Source organism: Lontra canadensis, unplaced genomic scaffold, assembly GCF_010015895.1.
Source record: "Lontra canadensis isolate GAN:19392208 unplaced genomic scaffold, GSC_riverotter_1.0 scaffold11, whole genome shotgun sequence".
NCBI classification, from domain to species: Eukaryota; Metazoa; Chordata; class Mammalia; order Carnivora; family Mustelidae; genus Lontra; species Lontra canadensis.
The window spans coordinates 22,773,040-22,790,889 of NW_022631005.1; the positions used below are offsets into that span (position 1 = coordinate 22,773,040).

Here is a 17,850-nt window from a genome sequence, read left to right on the forward strand (position 1 = left end):
GATCCGGCCTGCCCTTGTGTGGCAGCCTGCTTAACAGTGCACACAAGCAAGCCAAACAAGCAGTGAGATAAAGGGCCTTCACCACTGAGGACCAGAAACCCTATGTGGTCTCTGAAGGTTCCCAGAAGGAGCAATTTATGAGAAGTACGTGTGATCTAGGTGATAGGCCAGAGCCAGGAAAAAGGTTTGTGTCGGAGGTGGGGGATGGAGAGACATAGGATAGTGGTCAGTGGTCAGACAGAGACTGGCTCTTAAGGCCCAGAAAGCTAAAGAAAGGGTTATGTATTGTTGGAGCTCAGGATGTTAGACAGGGATAAAGAAGGCAATAGTGTAATTCCTACAATCTCATGATCTGATCATTATAAGGCCTAATAACATAGCTTAGAATTCCACCTGACTACCTTAAATCCACAGCACTTACCTTCAGCTGCCCCCTTCAGTCCACCTTTATTACTGGTTTTGCTCTAAGTGTGTTCTATGCCATTCTACTTCTGTGCCTTTAATCCAATGGCTTGTTTCGTCTGGGATTCCGTCCCCTTCACATGAACACCTGTCTGAACACCTGCCCTTCCTTTATGGTCATGTAAAAGTCTTTTTCTTCATGAACCTACCCTATGTTCCCCACATCCCACTGCTTTAGTATTTCCTTCCCTAAAAATCTTCATTTTCTCCTAAAGTGCTTATATCACCTATGTATTTATTCTTTGACTGATATATCTCCCCTCCCAGACTGCTGAAGATCAAAACAAAAACAGATGGACATAAATCTTTTGAAATCATTTATGACTTCTATAATCTTTTCTCCTCTGGAGAACAAGAGAAATATATTTAACTCTAGAAATTATTCAGGAATCAACTACTTCATGTCAAAGGCCAAGATCACTCAGCAAAGCCACTGTTTGAGTCCAAGCAGACCTCCCTGGCCCAGTGACCCTTCTTGTTTTCTCCTTTGCATTCCTTCTCAATCTCTCCTCATGGACTATTTCCACCACTTCATTATCCTCAGATCTTCCATTTTATCTGATTCCATTTCAGGCCCTCTAGACACCTGGGCTGGGCAAGGAATGCTGATATCCAAATAGCAGATCATTTTGGTTTTGTTAACTATAAAGCAATTTCTTTCTCTGCACTGCCCGTAAAGCAAAAAGAATCCAACAAAACTTAATATATCATCTCTCACTTCATGAGTTTTTCATTTTTAATTCCATATGCATTTGTAATTTTCTGTTTATGTGATGGAATCTGGCACTGGGAAATACAAAGTAGGACCCCAAGAATGGCCTTCAAAGGCTTTATATCCTATGGGTGGTAAGGACAATAATATCAATGGCTGGATATCAGGCAAAAAGTAACGTGTTTTACAGGGCTATGGGCTTAGTGTAGGAAGATTAGCAAACCTGAAATATCACTGGTAAAAGAATTGGAAAAATTCAAACTCGCCTTTGGTTCTAGGTCCTTGTCAATCTTGCTTCTGTGTGACGCTACACACTTTGGTTTCAGTAGCACGTGGTACTGAATTACTTTTGTTGTACTGATTTTGAAAAGATACATCATAATATATTGCATGAAGAAGAAGGTGTTCCTCCTCTTTTAGAGATCAAATAAAGCAGGACTCACATCTCGTCTAAAAGGCCCATTTTTCCACAAGTCATTTATTTTTCCCAGGTGTAGTCAGTACTCAATGCTAGGTTTTCTCCTCAAATATCCCACCTCTATCATTTGTCCAAGCCAGCTCCCTCCTGTCCCATTTCAATCATATGAATTATATCTTGAGCTAAATAAATTAAGACATTTTTAATGTCAAGAACAGCCTGATAATTTAATGAGTGGTAAAATAAGAACTCTTCAATATTTCTGCTAAGCACTGTAATTCAATAAACATTTGCCATATCACACTAAAATAAGTTTGTTTACTTGATTAAAAAGAAAAAAAATCACTAAACTAAGATACAGAACCAATGAAACGGAACCAGTAGAAACCAATCTCAATTTAGGCTCCTGGTGACCTAATTGCCTTTAAATACGTAATACTCTTTTTTTAAACCTTTCTCAGCTTTCACACTTTTTGGGAAAATGTTTGGAGAGAGTATTTGAAATATAAATATGCATATATTTGAACTATACATATATGGACTTTTTCCAACACCTATAAACCCAATAACTGAGGGTGTCTCCAAAGTAGAATGACTAGAATTGTCTTCTACCTTTTGGTCTCATATGAACTGCCATCAAACAGCCTGTTGTTAATTAGCAAAGATTATTTCATCCAGTTATCTCTTTTTCTCTGTTAGCATAAAGGAAGAGAAAATGCTGTAAACCCATTTCTCCTCTATGAGTCAATACTAAAGGAAGTTCTAAGAGCATTTTTTCCTTAAACTTTATTCTCACACCCAAATGAGTTTATGGACTTTAAAACCAATTTCTAAAGATAGGTCCTCAAATGATGGTGGAATAGATATCTCCTTCAATTGCCCCTTAAGAAGTCTGTTCATCTGTTCATAATGTAAATTACTTTATTTCATAGCACAAGAACTTCTTGGATAACCAGATAGGTTTGCAAGTTGGACATGAGCACACCCGAGAATTCTCTTGGTATACTGACATTCAAGCATTCTTATAGACAGCTAAGAATATGAGATTTCTTCTCCGCTTAAAAACCTGTAATGCTGAAAGAAAGGCTGTACCTCCATCTCAAAAACAAAGTCTCACCTCCAGAATAGCACAAAAAGCCTAGATTTCCAGTGTCACTGTCACTTTCTTATTCCCTATGCTCCCCTCACACCAATTCATGTGCCACCACTGAACACAAATGTCTCCATTCCTTTCCATATGTCCCCTCTGCCCCCAATGAGAACATTCTTCCCTAATGATCCTTCAAACTCTTTAAGCAGTACCTCCTTTATGATGATAACCCTCAGATATCATTAAATGATTATAGCCATATTATATATGTAATGATCATATTACTTATGACACTATAGCATAGTTGCTAGTTCAATTGTTGTTCCAATTAAAAAAAAAACTATAAAGTAATGAGAGGCAACTTCATCATATCAGTGTCTAGTACACAGCCTAAAACACAGCTGACATTTAATGAATTACTGAAAAAAAAATAAAGGCTATGATTTTCAACCACTTTTTACTCACCAAATCAATATATTTAAAAACAACACAATGAACTAGAAGACAGGAACAGCATTCATGTGGCTTATCTAAGTTCTATACAGGTCAAAATTAAAGCCTGCAACCCAAACATATTAAGTCTCCATACACTACTTAGACCCAAAATACATTAAGTCTCCACATACTACTTAACATTTCAGAACACATTCCCTTATCTGACCATGTACTTCCTTAATGTCAACGCTGGGTCCAACATGATAAAGATGTAGGACTTTCAAGAACTACTTAATCTTACTGGAGTGGAAGAAGCAACTAATGCATTTAACAACTCAAAGCTAAACTGTGTCCCATCCTTAAAAGAGCTGTGTCCATTTAATGTCAAATAATGAATCTGAAATATGAAAAAAAAAATCAGGAAGGGTTCTTCTTAATTGCAACCACACCAATACCTTTCCCCAATTTTTTGTTTAGGATTTTTGAGGGGTTTTTTTTGGGGGGGGCGGTTCTTCTTCATCATATAAATACATTCTATCTCCATGTCATTTCACTTCATATTTGTTGCTATTTCAGTCTCTAGGCCATGTTTTCATGAATGGAAAATATGTAGGTCCCAGTCTTTATTAAATTTTGAAGGTGTGTTCTTTATTTCAATGATTTATCTCCTGAGAAACAATGCTTGAATGCAGGCTGAGTGGCTTTAATTTCATTTGAGAAAAGAGCAATAAGGAAATGGTCTCACCGAACCAAACTTTTAGACTTAGAGGTAAGCATCACTCTTGCTGGTATTTCTGAATTATACAAGAGAAGCACAACTCTCTCTACAACAATAACTGGTAAATAAAATCATAAATACTCTTCTATATTTTCTTCCCCATTCTATTGGCTTAGCTACTACTGCAGGTAATGCTTCTCATATTGATTGTTACAGCACCCCTGTGGCTGCATTTAAAACATCACATGAACACTGAACAAAAGAACTAGGTAAATATGCCATAGGTATTATGCCATTTTTCTAAGCACCATGAATTGAGGTCAAATGGGGAATGGGATGTCTGAGTCACTAACAGCAAACTCCGCCTCAGCATCCAGCCTATGGAATAAACTTGGAGGCACTTGGGAGAGAATTAACATTGCTTTTGGTACCCCCATCCCCGCATTCTGGAATTCAGATTCCATTTCATTCTACTGCATGAGAGATCCATGGAAATGGGTCTTGGTTTGGGGGTTTGTATTTTTGTTGGTTGGTTGGTTGGTTTGGGTTTTTATTTTAGTTTTGGTTCATGGGTGGTGTTGGTAGTATTTTCCCCAGGGTAGTGTTCCCCTAAGATCCGAAATGCAGAGCAGCAAATTCACAGTGAATGGTGGAATTTTATAGGGAAGAAAAGTCAAGCAATTTCACTCTAGAGATTGAAGAGCGTATCCTAGAGTCTAAGGAAAAAATCCTGTGGGAAAGTCAATTGTAATTGAGAAAAGAGTTTCCAAAATCAATGCTATTAAAATTCCTTCTCCCTCTATAATCTAACATTAAAAAAAAAAAAAAAAGCCAATGTTCACAAAAACTGAAATGTAAAAGCTGTTACCAATTTTGGCCTTATTACTGCTTTAGCAGATAAGGTTAGAGATATTTAAATCTGGTCTCTTTAATTGGGCAAACACACTCACTGGTCCCTTACAATAGCAATTCAATTGTTCTCTTATGTTTAACTTAAGCCAAGAAGAAGAAATTCTCATGTTGTTAGATGTGTCAAGGTATAACTATAAATGATAACAGTAGGAAATTAAGGCATTTATAAGAATGGAAAGTAATGGCTGAACAATCTTTCCTATTCATTTCCACACAAAAGCAAAATAAAGCCTATATTAATGACTAGCAAGGTTGTAGTAAGCTATACTATATATTTAATGCAATTGCTGACCTCTGGAAACCCTAGTACTGTAGACAATAGTAAAAGGGAAGAAAGAGAGGTAGAATTAAAAAAAAAAAAAAAAAAAGAAAATTACCAAGGTCTGAAAGAATAATCTAGAGTTCTTTATCTAAATTCTGTTATTCCAAAGTCAGAGAAGTAAGCATAGTCAGTTTCTACCCTGAAACAGAAAGTGTATACACTGTCACTTTCCAAAAGTGACATTAGATATGGAAGAAAATTGAATGAAAACTGTAACTTTAATTGTCCAAGCAAACAATAAGGATTCTGTAAAGATGATCCCTCTATGAGTGAGAGGGTGAATTATCCAAGGTTATGGTCATAGATATCTCTGGAATGTTGAGAGGCCATGTCAAAAAAATTAAAAAAAAAAAAAAAAAAAAAAAGAGAGAGAGAGAGATAGAGAAAGAAAGGGGAAAAAAGGTACCTGGTATGAAAAGGTTTATAGGGTAAAATGCATGCACTTCCATGCCAAGGAAGTTTGCATCATGCCTTTATAACCTAATTCTACAGTAAAGGATTTACGTACATACTCAGGAAAATATTCCCACCTTGACTACTGCAGAGTGCACTACCATGTCCTCTGATGTGGCTGAAATAGGCCAGATATTCCTCCGGAGTAGAGGCAGTATTGCTTACTTTTGGCTTTCAATCAATTGACTTAAATATGCCTGGGCCAGTTTTTCAGTCCCTATCTGTTGTCACCATCTCAAACTCTGAAGCAAATGCACTCCTGCTGAGGCTGTACGGGCTTATCAGAGAGCCTAATGTGAAGAAAGTTCTTTTCCTCCTCCTCTGCCTCCTTTCTCTTCTCCTTTCCACATTATTTGAAACTTGCCAGTAAAATTAGATCCTCAACATTTGAAGGTGACATTGTCTGTAGAAACTCCTACATTCAGAAATTCATACAAACAACCCTCTTGGGAGAAAAAAAAATAAAACAAAATAAGAATGCTACTAATTCATGACCACTCAAGTCTACCAGCCCCCCTCAGCTTGTAGCATTTGTTTTTGCTACAGTGCTTAGGTATATTTTTTCATTTAATGTTCACAATGATCCTTAAAGCCTGAAGTTATTATTATTATTGCTATTATTTTTAACTATTCCCAGTTATTGCACGTAACAAAACTTAAGACTGGTTTGTAAATTCTCAACAAAACAAATATTAAATCTGTGAGTGCTGAGGGTCCATTATATCAAAAAGAATATGAGGAAATGGTGTTGGAGTTTATTTCCCTTCCAATCAGCAGCACCATCTGTCCCTGGGACTGGCTGCCTACCTTCTTTGGCCTTCTGTGAGGTGGACGCTGGTGTGCTCTGGGCACAGTATACATCCCGGGTCTGGATCCCTCCTCCACAAACGGGTCCCGTCACATGCCAGTGGGGGTCCTGTTGCTTGAGGAGAAGAGAGACTTGGCATTCTTTCCATTCAGAGGTCCTCCAGGCATACCTGGATTTATTTAAAAGAATTTTGATGTATTTAAAAGAAGAAGAACAAGTAAAGAAAATATAACATTCTAAAGAAGACATAACTCATGACATCACATGTACATAATAATCTCTCTTTCTAGGGCCAAATCCTCACCTATGGATAAAGAAGTCAGTTGGCGTTGGGTACTAAATCCCTTTTATTTCCTGGGGGAGGGGAAATCATAGCCACTTTTCATGGTAACAGTGGGATGAGAGGAGTAAAGAAAGGAAATATGGATTAACGGGTTGTGTCTCAGCCCTGAGGCCCTAAGAGAGTGAATGAAGAATCAGAGGAAGAAGATGGAAACCAGAAGAGCCTATTGCATAGCAGCTGAGCTTAACATGGGCACCACTTCACAAACCTCTGGATGACTATGAGAATGACTTTCATGGCCTTTTGAAATTAGTAGAGTAGTGCGTGAAATGTGTGAAGTTGGGGATATATGGTTTTAAATGGATAGAGATGACCAACTTATCAATCTCCTTGATATAGGAAAGTATTTCCACTTATTTGACCCCATTGGGATAAAGGCATACACATTAAAAATGAGTTAATAATGTGGCACTGTATTGAACTGTAGAGTACTTTTTTGTATATGCAGAAATATTATTTAAACTGACTTAGAAATATATCTTCTGGTTTATAAATGGTTAAGATACATAGTGATAGACACACACACACACACACACACACACACACACACACACACACCCCCAAGGGGAAAAAACACAGTGGAGTTTATATACAACTTGCTGAAAACAAAACAACTATAACAACACTGCACTCAGACCTGGAGAATTATTTCAGACAGAATTTCCTTTAGGGGGTTATTACAACATTCTTCAAGCCCACACCATTAATAGAACCCTACAGCATTCACATAAATACCAGCAGTCTCATTAACTTCTAGAAAAATAAACAGAACCTTAAAACATTCTCATAACTGCTGTCCCATTTCAGATTTGAGGAAAAATTTCTCAGCTTTGTGATTGCTCAAAAGAAAAAACAAAAAAAAACAGCAATAAAAACAAGAGTGTGTCATCAAAACCCTGGCCTTACAGAAACTAGCATAAAACTGAAATTAAGTCACAGACACCAAAATAAGAAAGCAAAACTCTAAGAAACCTAATAGTGATCAAACCCCTTTATAAATGCATGGCCTCACTCTAAAAAGCTTGAGAGATAACAATCATAAATCTTATAAAAAGCCCATGGTAGAAAGAGGATTTGGACAATACTTTGGGGTTTGTTGTGACACAACTGTTCTCCCTTGGCTTCCATACTTCATTTCCACATGGTTCTCCAAGACTGGAAACTTAGTCAGTAGGTAGGCAAGACTTTGGAGTGCAGGTCCTGCTTTGGCAGGTAATATGGACAATAATCTGCTTCCAATTCCTGGGCATGAGAGACCGAGAAAAAAGTTTGGTTCTTCCCAGAAGGAGGCCTTCTCCAGAGGTCAAGTTCTGAAACCTTTTCTCCTCCAAATTCTCACCCTGTTCCCCATGGTCACTCAAGCAGAAGGCTTGTCCCTCATGTATCTGAGTCTCAAGGCAGGTGGCTCTCTATTCCAGGGCAAAGTGCAAGGAGGTAAGGATTTGTTGTAGGGGATGTTTACCAAGGGCTCACTTCAGACACTCTTCCTCCACAGGCTGCCTAGGAGAAGAGCTCCCTGGCCATTAAGGAGGGGGTCAGATACATCAACCGAGTAGGAGACTCCTATGATATAATTTGCAAATAAGGTAGGGAAAAGGGATGATTTACAGCTCAAGGGATCTGTGCCCTGCTACTTACTAGGCACATGTGACCTTGGCCCAGTTCTGCTTTCTCATCTGAAATGGGTATAGTAATGCCAAATGCTGAACATGGCACATAACTAATGTTCAATAAATGCTAATTCCCTTTCTGCTTAAGTCCTTTTGCATGTATGTTTTGTTCCTTGCTTTCATAGAAAATACAGACACACACACACACACACACACACACACACATATATCAATATTTTATGTCTGAGGATTTAACTGATATCATCAAGTCCTAATGTCAGAGATCCAGGAATACAATGGCCTAACTTCTAGTAACCAAAGTTCAGCAAAGACTATAAAAGAAACATAGCTTTCAGAATTACAGCAAGTCACAGCAATTTGTTTGCTTGTATGAAAGGACTGGGCCATGCTGTATAAATAGCTTTTCAATTAATTTATCGTGACCTTAGAAGAATTAGCAGTGGAAGAATTTTGGAAGTCATTATGAAGAAAAATGAAAAGTTTAATGACTATGGTTTTATATAAAGTAACGAAAACCCTGTCGGTAGCTCATTAACCAACAACACCCAAATTCCATTCACTGGCAAATGACAAATTCTCTAAAGAAATATAAGGCATTTATCACTATCTCAATTGTTTACCACCTCAAAGAAAGCACCAGCCCAGCAAGCAGCAGAGGGAAAATGCTCACCAGGAAAGGACTTCTATATTCCTTTTTTAAATGCATGTGTTTCATCTTTGCTCATCCTCTTTGATTCAAAACCATTACCTATGTTTACTCACAAATCACCCCACAACCATGAAAACTAAACATCCAGAACTCCTTCAGTCTGGTAAAGTGTCTTCAGGAACTGACAGAATGAGGAACCACAGGAGTCTTCCTGCCTAACAGCACTCGCTTTGTCCTTTAGAAGCTGTTACAGCAATGGTCCTCCAGCCTCCAGACAAGTTGGCTCCCTGACTGCCTGGGACTTCTCTTCCATAGCGACGTCCCTGTCAAAGACCTTTCCCACCCTCTCTCTCCCAACTCTTGCCTTTTAACATACCCTCATTTTGTCCTTTTGGTTAGGAAGGAAATATAGGAATTTCAAAGGCCAGAGTCCTACCTCCTATGGGTACACAGCACTTTGAAATCCATTGTGGAAATGCCTCAAGTAGATTAAGAGAGCCATGCATGGAACAAAAGACATTAGTCAATCTCCATCCTACAAATGTGTAGGATCCATTTGCTCTTTCAAAAAGTTCTGGCTGAACACAATAGCCAAGGCATTAATTTATGACATATCTTTCAAGTAATAATAACAGCAACCAATACCTTCTAGATGCCTATTCTGTGCTAGGCACTGCACTAACAAATCGAGCCATGTAACCTCATTAAATTGTCCCAACAACCGTATGAGGAAAATATGGTTTTCCCTTTTACAGATGGGATAATTGGAATAAAAAGGAAGTAATTCTTCCAAGATCATACAAGTAAGGTTCCAAGAAGTAATTCTTCCAAGATCATATAAGAGCAAGGTTCAAAGTTAGATTCATCTGACTCTGAAGCACATCTTTTTAATGAAATTACAGATAAAAAGAGTGAATGGCAAACCAAAGAAACTTGATCAAAAGATTCAGAAAATAAGTTCAATTGGCAATAGGTAGTTACCTGCCCAGTTACTAGGAGGACAAGTAAATCTTGCTCTTGGTTTGAGGAAGTGTGTTCTGGACTGAAGCAAAAAAACAAAAACAAAACAAACAAACCTCCCCCACCAAAAAACCCTTCCCTCTCCCTTTGTTGGTGACAAACATATTGTCAGTGACAACTAACTCAGAATACCTAACACTGCCAAAATATGTTTTTTTTTTTTTCAGTCTCAAACAAAAACTACATTTTGAGAATATTTTACAGCCAATTTATAATTAGAGCTCTGTGATTACATAGGGCCAAAGTTAGTACTTTCAGGATATAACTGTAAGTTTAAAAGATAAATAATATATAAGCCAAATAAAATGGTCTCTAATTGTAAAAATTAAAATTCCCACTCAGTTACAGAAGACAACCTTTTAAAGAGGACTAAAATCAAATTCTCCACACTGCTCCATGATGATTCTAAATCTTAGGTAAATTTGTCATGATCCATTCATGTGAAAACTCCAATATGCCCACTATTAGTGAGAGAGCATACTGACAGCCACTCTGGGACTCCCAACCTCTGAGAAGAGAAATGCTGGTAACTCAATACTGAATGCACAGGGAAAACAACTTATACAAGGGCATTTTATTTAACATACAGATCTGTAAGAGAGACTGCAGGAAGGGGGAGAGCTAAAAAACAGGACTCCCTAGAAAGAGAAATAGGCCTGCCCAAACAGTAAGTGTATCACTTATGTAGCCACACATCTATACATCCTTTCTTTCAGTAAGTAATTCCTGAGCTCCAACTATGTGCCAGGCCAGATTTCAGATAATAGAAATGCATAGCAGTGAGCAAGACAAAGCTCCTGACCTTGAGAAGACTGCCTTCCAGTGGGGCAGACAGACAGAAATGCATCATACATAACATGGCATCAGATAATGAGGAGAAGAAAGAGATGGATGAGGAGAGCTATTTCGGTGCCATGACCAGGGAAATCATGTTTTGAAGAACATGAGGGAATGAGCACAGGAATGGCAGGGAGCATTCTAGGCAGAGAGGGGAGCATGTCCAAAGTTGCAGGGAGGAAGAGTGCTTGGCACTTTCTAGGACATCACAAAAGCCAGTATGTCTGGGCCAGGTGGGTCAGGATAAGAGGGAAAGGAAATGAGCAGTAGTCAGGAGTCAGGCTATGAAAGAGCCGTGTAGGCCAGAGTTAGGAGCGTGTTACTCCATATGAGCTAGGAAGTCATTACAAAGGTTTGAGGAGGGCAATAATTTGGTGTGATTTAAATCTTTAAAGGACCACCCTGGCTACTGAATGAAGAAAAGACCATGGGGGATATAAAAAAGGGAGACAAATTTGGAGGACTTTGGTCATCTAGGAGGGATGATGGTGGCTTCAGCTGGGGCGGTCAAGCGAATGTGGTGAGAAGTGAACAGGTTCAGGATATACCATGAGGTAGGGACAGCTTCTAATGGATTAGATAGGGATGAGAGGGAAAGAGAGGCATGAAGAATGATTCCAAATTGTTTTTCCCCAAGGACTGGCACCACAATTTGTTGGCTGTGAATTCTTAAATGAGACAGCCCAGGAATGGGGACAAGAATCCCTTCCTTACTCCTTCTACGCTCTCCCCTTCCATTTGAAGAACAGGATATCAGGACAAATACTGTAACTGTGAAATTCAGTTTTCCTTCATTTGCCTTGTAGAATCTGCTTTCCAAATCCTTCTCTCATGCTTGAAACACAGTACCCAGTCTCCTCATGTGTTTCCTATAATGTAAGTCTCCTCTTAGGAAATGGTCAATAAATGATACATTTTAAAAGTTAGGACGCACTTGTCATGATGAGCACCGGGTGCTGAATCACTATACTGTGCACCTGAAACTAAATATAATACTCTATGTTAACAATACTGGATAAATTATTTAAAAGTTAATATTAAATATGCTATCATTCTAAGGAGGTGCACGCAGCTTAAAGAAGAAACCAAGATTGAATCAAAGAAAAATTTCCAATGGCAGAAATACATATTCCCATTAAGGAATATATGAGAGAAATTCTGGACTAGGAAAAGCAGTTCAAGGTCCCCAAATTCACCTGCCAAGAGAACCACCTTGTCTTCCAGACAGTGATGTTGTCTAATTCAAGGAATCTTGTACTTAAACTTCTTCAAATGGAAGGGTGGGGGGAGGACAGAAGGAGTAAGGAATGGATTCATCGCTGTGAAGCAGTGAGTAGAGACATCCTAAATTAGCAAAGCCAAAATTAGAAAAGTAGGCACAGTTAGTGACTATTTTTAAAAGACCTCCATCCTACTAATGTGACACAAATTGATTCTAATAGCAACAGGATGGCAGGCCCATCAGAGTTTTATAGCAACCTCTGCCCTTTAAAATGTATGCTTTATCACTTTCACAAGGTTTGGAATTACTTACAAAGTGTGGATTTCCTTTCTCCTTCTGAAGACTTGGATTTAAAGCAAAGCAACATGGAATAGAATCTTAAGTGACTTAATGATGACAGATTGAAAGAATAATTGCATTCGTTAATGGTCATGTTTTGACTAAGCACGTATAGATTTGCAAACACTCTTGGAATTGAAACCCTAGTGCAAGGTAGTCAAATTAAATGTGTGTATATTAAAAATCAGGGTACTACAGCATGACTAATTTATGATAATGTCTGTTGTCCTTTTAAAGTTGTAAATGCATTTAGAAAAGAATTAACTTGTCATTTTTTGCTGAACAGACGACTAAAATAAAGGGAATGGATCGAGCTTTATATATTTTATGCTCTAGTAATTTTTTATTGAATAGAGTGGGACTATTGATTATGGAAAGCTACTCTGAAGTGCAAAGCTCTTTGCCCTTCAGCAGATGGTTTTGCTAGCCTAACTCCACATATGTATTATTAATAAACTGCTATCGCTCTGCACAGCACTTAGCAGTACGTTAACTTTCTTACACTAACAGGGGAACGAATCTCCCATCTGAGAGGACTTAAAGTGGCCCAATGGGGACTCATGAAACAATATGCACCAGTAAAAGACAGACTCAATAAAAAGGCATCAGTCTTCTTCTGTTGAAACAATTTATAGATTCTTTGAAACTATTGTTTCTTGTCTAAAGCAGAGTCTCCTGAGGGCTTCAGGTCATGACTGAGTCTTTCCTCCTCAAGTGCTATAGGAAAGCTGCTTAATTAAAACAGTTTACAAAAAGAAAAAAAAGAGAGAGAGAGAGACAGAGAGAAAAGAGGGGGGAAAAAAAGGAAGCAACCTTAATGAGCCCATTAATTCATTTCAAAAATGTACTGAGTTCCCATGATGTACAGGGTATTAGTGCTGTAGTAGATGACCAACGGGAAAATACAGAAGATGTGGTAGATGATAGGCATGCCGTTCTGGTCTGGAAGGCAAACTTTTACAAATTCAGACTGTGATCTCATCCCTCACCCTTTCCCAAGCTGCTCTTATAACCTAATGAAAACAGAAACTTCTTATCTGGAAAACCAGACATACTGTTAGCAGAAGCAAGGCGGCCATTGGGGACCATGTCAAATCAAGCTTCATGTGTCCATCCCTGCCCTGGGTAGATGTTCTTATTTAATCTCCTTGACGAGGCCAATATCAGCAGCTCTTTAAAAGAAATGACTTTGAATCCTTCACACATGCTATATAATAAATAGAATCATGGAAGAAAGTATCCTGTGCATAATCTTGTTCTGGAACTGCCCTACATACAAGTGTTCATTCTCTCATTCATTGTTTTCTGAGCATTTACAATGAACCAGGCATTTTTGTAAGTGCTACGCATTCTGGGAAAAAAGTAAATAAACAAAAACCCACATTCCTAGGTATGGGAACATTTGTAAGAACATTACCAACTATTAAACACTCTTAAAAGGGCACCTGGGTGGCTCAGTGGGTTAAAGCCTCTGCCTTCAGCTCAGGTCATGATCTCAGGGTCCTGGGATTGAGCCCCGCATCGGGATCTCTGCTCAGCAGAGAGCCTGCTTCCACCTACCTCTCTCTCTCTGCCTGCCTCTCTTCCTATCTGCCTGTCAAATAAATAAATAAAATCTTTCAAAAAAAACCACTCTTAAAGAATATAGAGATCCTGTTCTGGATACTCTAGTCTTTAAAAAGAGTAATGTTACAGAGAGTCCCTGACTTTTGGAGGCTCAACTTACAAATTTTTGAACTGGTGATGGTGTGAAAGTGATACACATTCGGTAGAAACCATACTTTGAATTTTGAATTTTGGCCTTTTTTCACTTATAAGTATGTGGTCTGATATTCTCGTGGTGCCTGGCCATGGCAATAAGCCATAGCTCCCAATCAGCCACGTAATCACAAGGGTAAATTACAGATACACCTGCACCCATTCTGTGAACCATTCTGTTTTTTGCTTTCAGTATAGTAGTCAGTTAATTACATGAGATAGTCAATATTATTACAAAAGAGGTTTTGGGTTAGATGATTTTGCCCAACTATAAGCTGATATAAGCTTTTTAAGCACATTTAAGATAGACTAGGCTAAGCTATGATGCTTGGTAGGTTAGGTTTCTACTTATAATCTTTTCAACTTTTCAAGTGGTAACTCCATCATAATTCAAAGAGGATCTTTTTTCAAGATTCTTAAGATGCACGAACTAAGTGAACACAAACTGAAAGTCTTCTGTTTCCTGAACTCTCCAGCAATTAGCACAGTGACAGTCTGAAGCAGGTGTTGGACCAACATCTCTTCACAACACTCCATCCCTGTTCCAGCTCTGACACAGTTCCAATGGGCAAAGGAGGCCAATAGCCAAGCCAAGTTTTGCCTGCCATCCTTTTCCTTAGCTCTGTCCTTGGCTTCAATATCATAAATATCCATCAATGAATCCCCAGAGGTTTTTTTTGTTTGTTTGTTTGTTTTTAAGGAAAAAGAATTTCATCGAGAAAAATCTAAAGTTGAGTTTAGTGCCTCAAAGAGATGTTAGGGACAAACAGGCTGGCCACAGGGGGTTGTTATAGAAACAAATCAAAGTAGGCTGCAGGAAACCCAGATACAACTCTCTGTATGAGTCTGCACAGATAGATCATAATAAGGATAAATTCATACATGGCAGAGACAAGGAGGGATGGGTTACAAGAGCCAGCTATTCAGTGCCAGATCCAAGAGTTGAAACAATGTTTTACAAATGGGCTTTTCTGTACAGTTATATCACATAGTACATGTAATTCTCTCTGCCTTCAGATCCTCATAGGAGTTTTAACCTACATTGGTCACTGTCACCTTTTAGTGGTGCTGTCTTATATTCAATTTCAGATTCTAAATGATCATTTAAGAGACAGAACAGCCATTTTTGCATGAAAATTGTTGTCTCCTGGTGAAGTAGTGGAAAATGCTGGTGGGTCATCTGAGGTGTCACTTCCAAGAAAGACATTGACATTTTCCTATATTCTTGTATGTTACAGTGTCTTTAGCCAGAATGGGCCTCTAAGTCAACACAAGGGATCTGGAGCCACCGCTGTTCCAGCATCAGGTCATGCCTCAGTTATCTGACATTAAGCATTGAAAATACTTTCCTTACACTATCTAGTAAACAGGGCCACCTTATTATTTATTGCCTGAGAATGCTTTTCACCATCTTCTGAGTTGAGATGTAGGATCTAATACTTCAGATGATAATGAGGACATTAAAAAAAGACACAAGGACCAAGGTAGTTTATAAAACACGTATCTTTCAATGTTTGGAGGTAGAGAATGACATAAATGCCTAAGATCATGATGCCTAATGACAGGAGATAAACACACCAAGAGAAAAGGTTGCAAGGGACAAGAAGATGCATCCTCTCATTTCTAAGCCCACCTCATAATATACAATGTGAGTGCTTAGTGGGGCATAAACTTATAAGCAGATTGTAATGCAGAATGAAGGGGGTTCTTGGAGTCTATAAATGTCTTGGTTAAAAACAAACTCTTGAAACAAACATAAGGCTGTACTATGCCAACATCTTTACAGTTCTCTAACTTACCATGGTAGCATAACATAGACTAGCTTCTGTCTCCTTTCAAGTTTATTTAAGCCAGTTGCCCCCAAGGAACTTCCAAAGTGTTCTGGTCTTAGGGAGCAGTTCTAGAATGGGTTCCTCTTGGTGACCATTCCTTTCATTGGATCACACCTCAGGGACTAGCCTTCATTGTGTTGAGAGATAAAAGGCCAAACAGTGGAGTCCAGCTGGTAAGAAGAGTAGCCCCAAAACCAGGCAACTAAAGGATTTTTTTAGCAATATTAGTATGTAGGACCTAGGGTACTTCTCTAGCTCTTCCCTTTTCATGGAATATTCCCCTAGTTATCTGAAAGGCTCATTTCCTCACTTCCTTCAAGTTCCCCCACCACATCCTGCTTGTTCAAATGAGGCTTCTGTAATGCCTCTGTCTAGTTCTGTAACCTGAGCTGAACCCACATCACAGCATCACAGCAACTCTAATGTATTTTTTTCTCCCACAGCTCATACACACAGTATATAGCTTATTTATTATATTTATTTGGTATACCTTCACTAAAATTTAAGCCCCATGAGGGGGAGAGGATTTTGACTATTTTGTTCTCTGAGGTACCACAAGAACTAAATAAGTGTTTGGCACGTAACCAAGAGGTCAAGGTACATTTACTGAATGGATGAACACATCTCTTACAGCACAGATGGTGGAAGGGTAAAAGCCAAACTGCATTCTCGGAGATTGAAAAAAAAAAAAAAACCACTATGCAAAGTCACAGAAATGTACATTTTCCTGCTGGGGAGAAATATGGGGAATTAGATTGCTTGATGTATAGGAATTGCTCATGAATTCTGGGAAAGGAGAAATGGGCATTTTTGTTTCCTAATAGATTTTTGTTTCCATTTTCCTTGTTCACAATGAATTTTAGTCACCAATGTCACACTAGAAACAAACTTACTACACAGCCTTTATGCTTTCCTGTGGTAGAGGCCACAGCTCAGATTTCAGACAAATAAGAATGTCAGCCAATGTTAATTCTGTTGTTATTTATGCATTCTCCTGGAATCAGCAGCTAACACATCATTCTCCCTAGGAAACCCTGGTTGGTATTCAGTGAGTTTTCAAGGACTCCTATTTCCTACAAATTCACTATTTGAGACGGTTTTTAAAAATGTCAAATTCAGTAACATCTCCACAAACACCAAAACTAGAGGGCCAGGTTCATTGCCATTGAAATTTGTCGGACCTATTTTCAGATGTTAAGGTCCAATCAAATGAAGATCAATGAAGAAATTCATCTTGGATACATCTTGAATTACTACCATTCCACATTATTTTGTTAGAAAACTTCATACATATGAACACACACTATGTGTACACATACCCTGATCTAGATATGTGTCTTTACTATGACTATCATGAAAGTAATAAAAACAATATTGATTTTGAAGCCAAATAGACCTCAATTTGAATCTGAACACTACTGATCTACATCACTTTTACTATATGTGTCCCATTTTGATGATAAACTTAATGTTCTTCTAAATAATCTTTGTTAAAACTTTGACATACTTATTGGCGAACAGTAGGTACTCAATAAAAGGTAGTCATTATTTAAAAAATGTAGATGCAATTCAACTTTCTCCTGATCATCACACAGGAACTTCTCTGACTCCCAAGAGAACTGAAATAATTTTTAACAAAGAGATAAAAAGGGAGGGGGGAGGTCTGTATATAAATCAGTATCTGGAAGAGGGCACTATCCATTCCACGAAAGGAATGAAGGAAAAAGGAATCAATGTCAAGCTTATTATTAAACCCAGATTCTGTTTCTGGAAGCCTAACATTGAGAACCCTTCTGAACTATGCCTCCATAGAGAAAAAGATTTTACATTACACAGAAATAATTTCCTATCTCATTAAATTACTGCAAGGAAAGGAGGGATTCTCCTTT

The 17,850-nt window shown here is 38.3% G+C and overlaps 1 protein-coding gene across 1 annotated transcript in view; it reads right to left on the reverse strand.

Annotated features, from left to right (window-relative positions):
• The window catches only part of THSD7B (thrombospondin type 1 domain containing 7B), an 856,222-nt gene that overhangs the window by 527,685 nt on the left and 310,687 nt on the right, over positions 1–17,850 (reverse strand). The window contains exon 5 of the mRNA XM_032856149.1: positions 6,330–6,499. Coding sequence (XP_032712040.1) covers positions 6,330–6,499 — 170 coding nt within the window. The remainder of the gene's footprint in view (positions 1–6,329; positions 6,500–17,850) is intronic.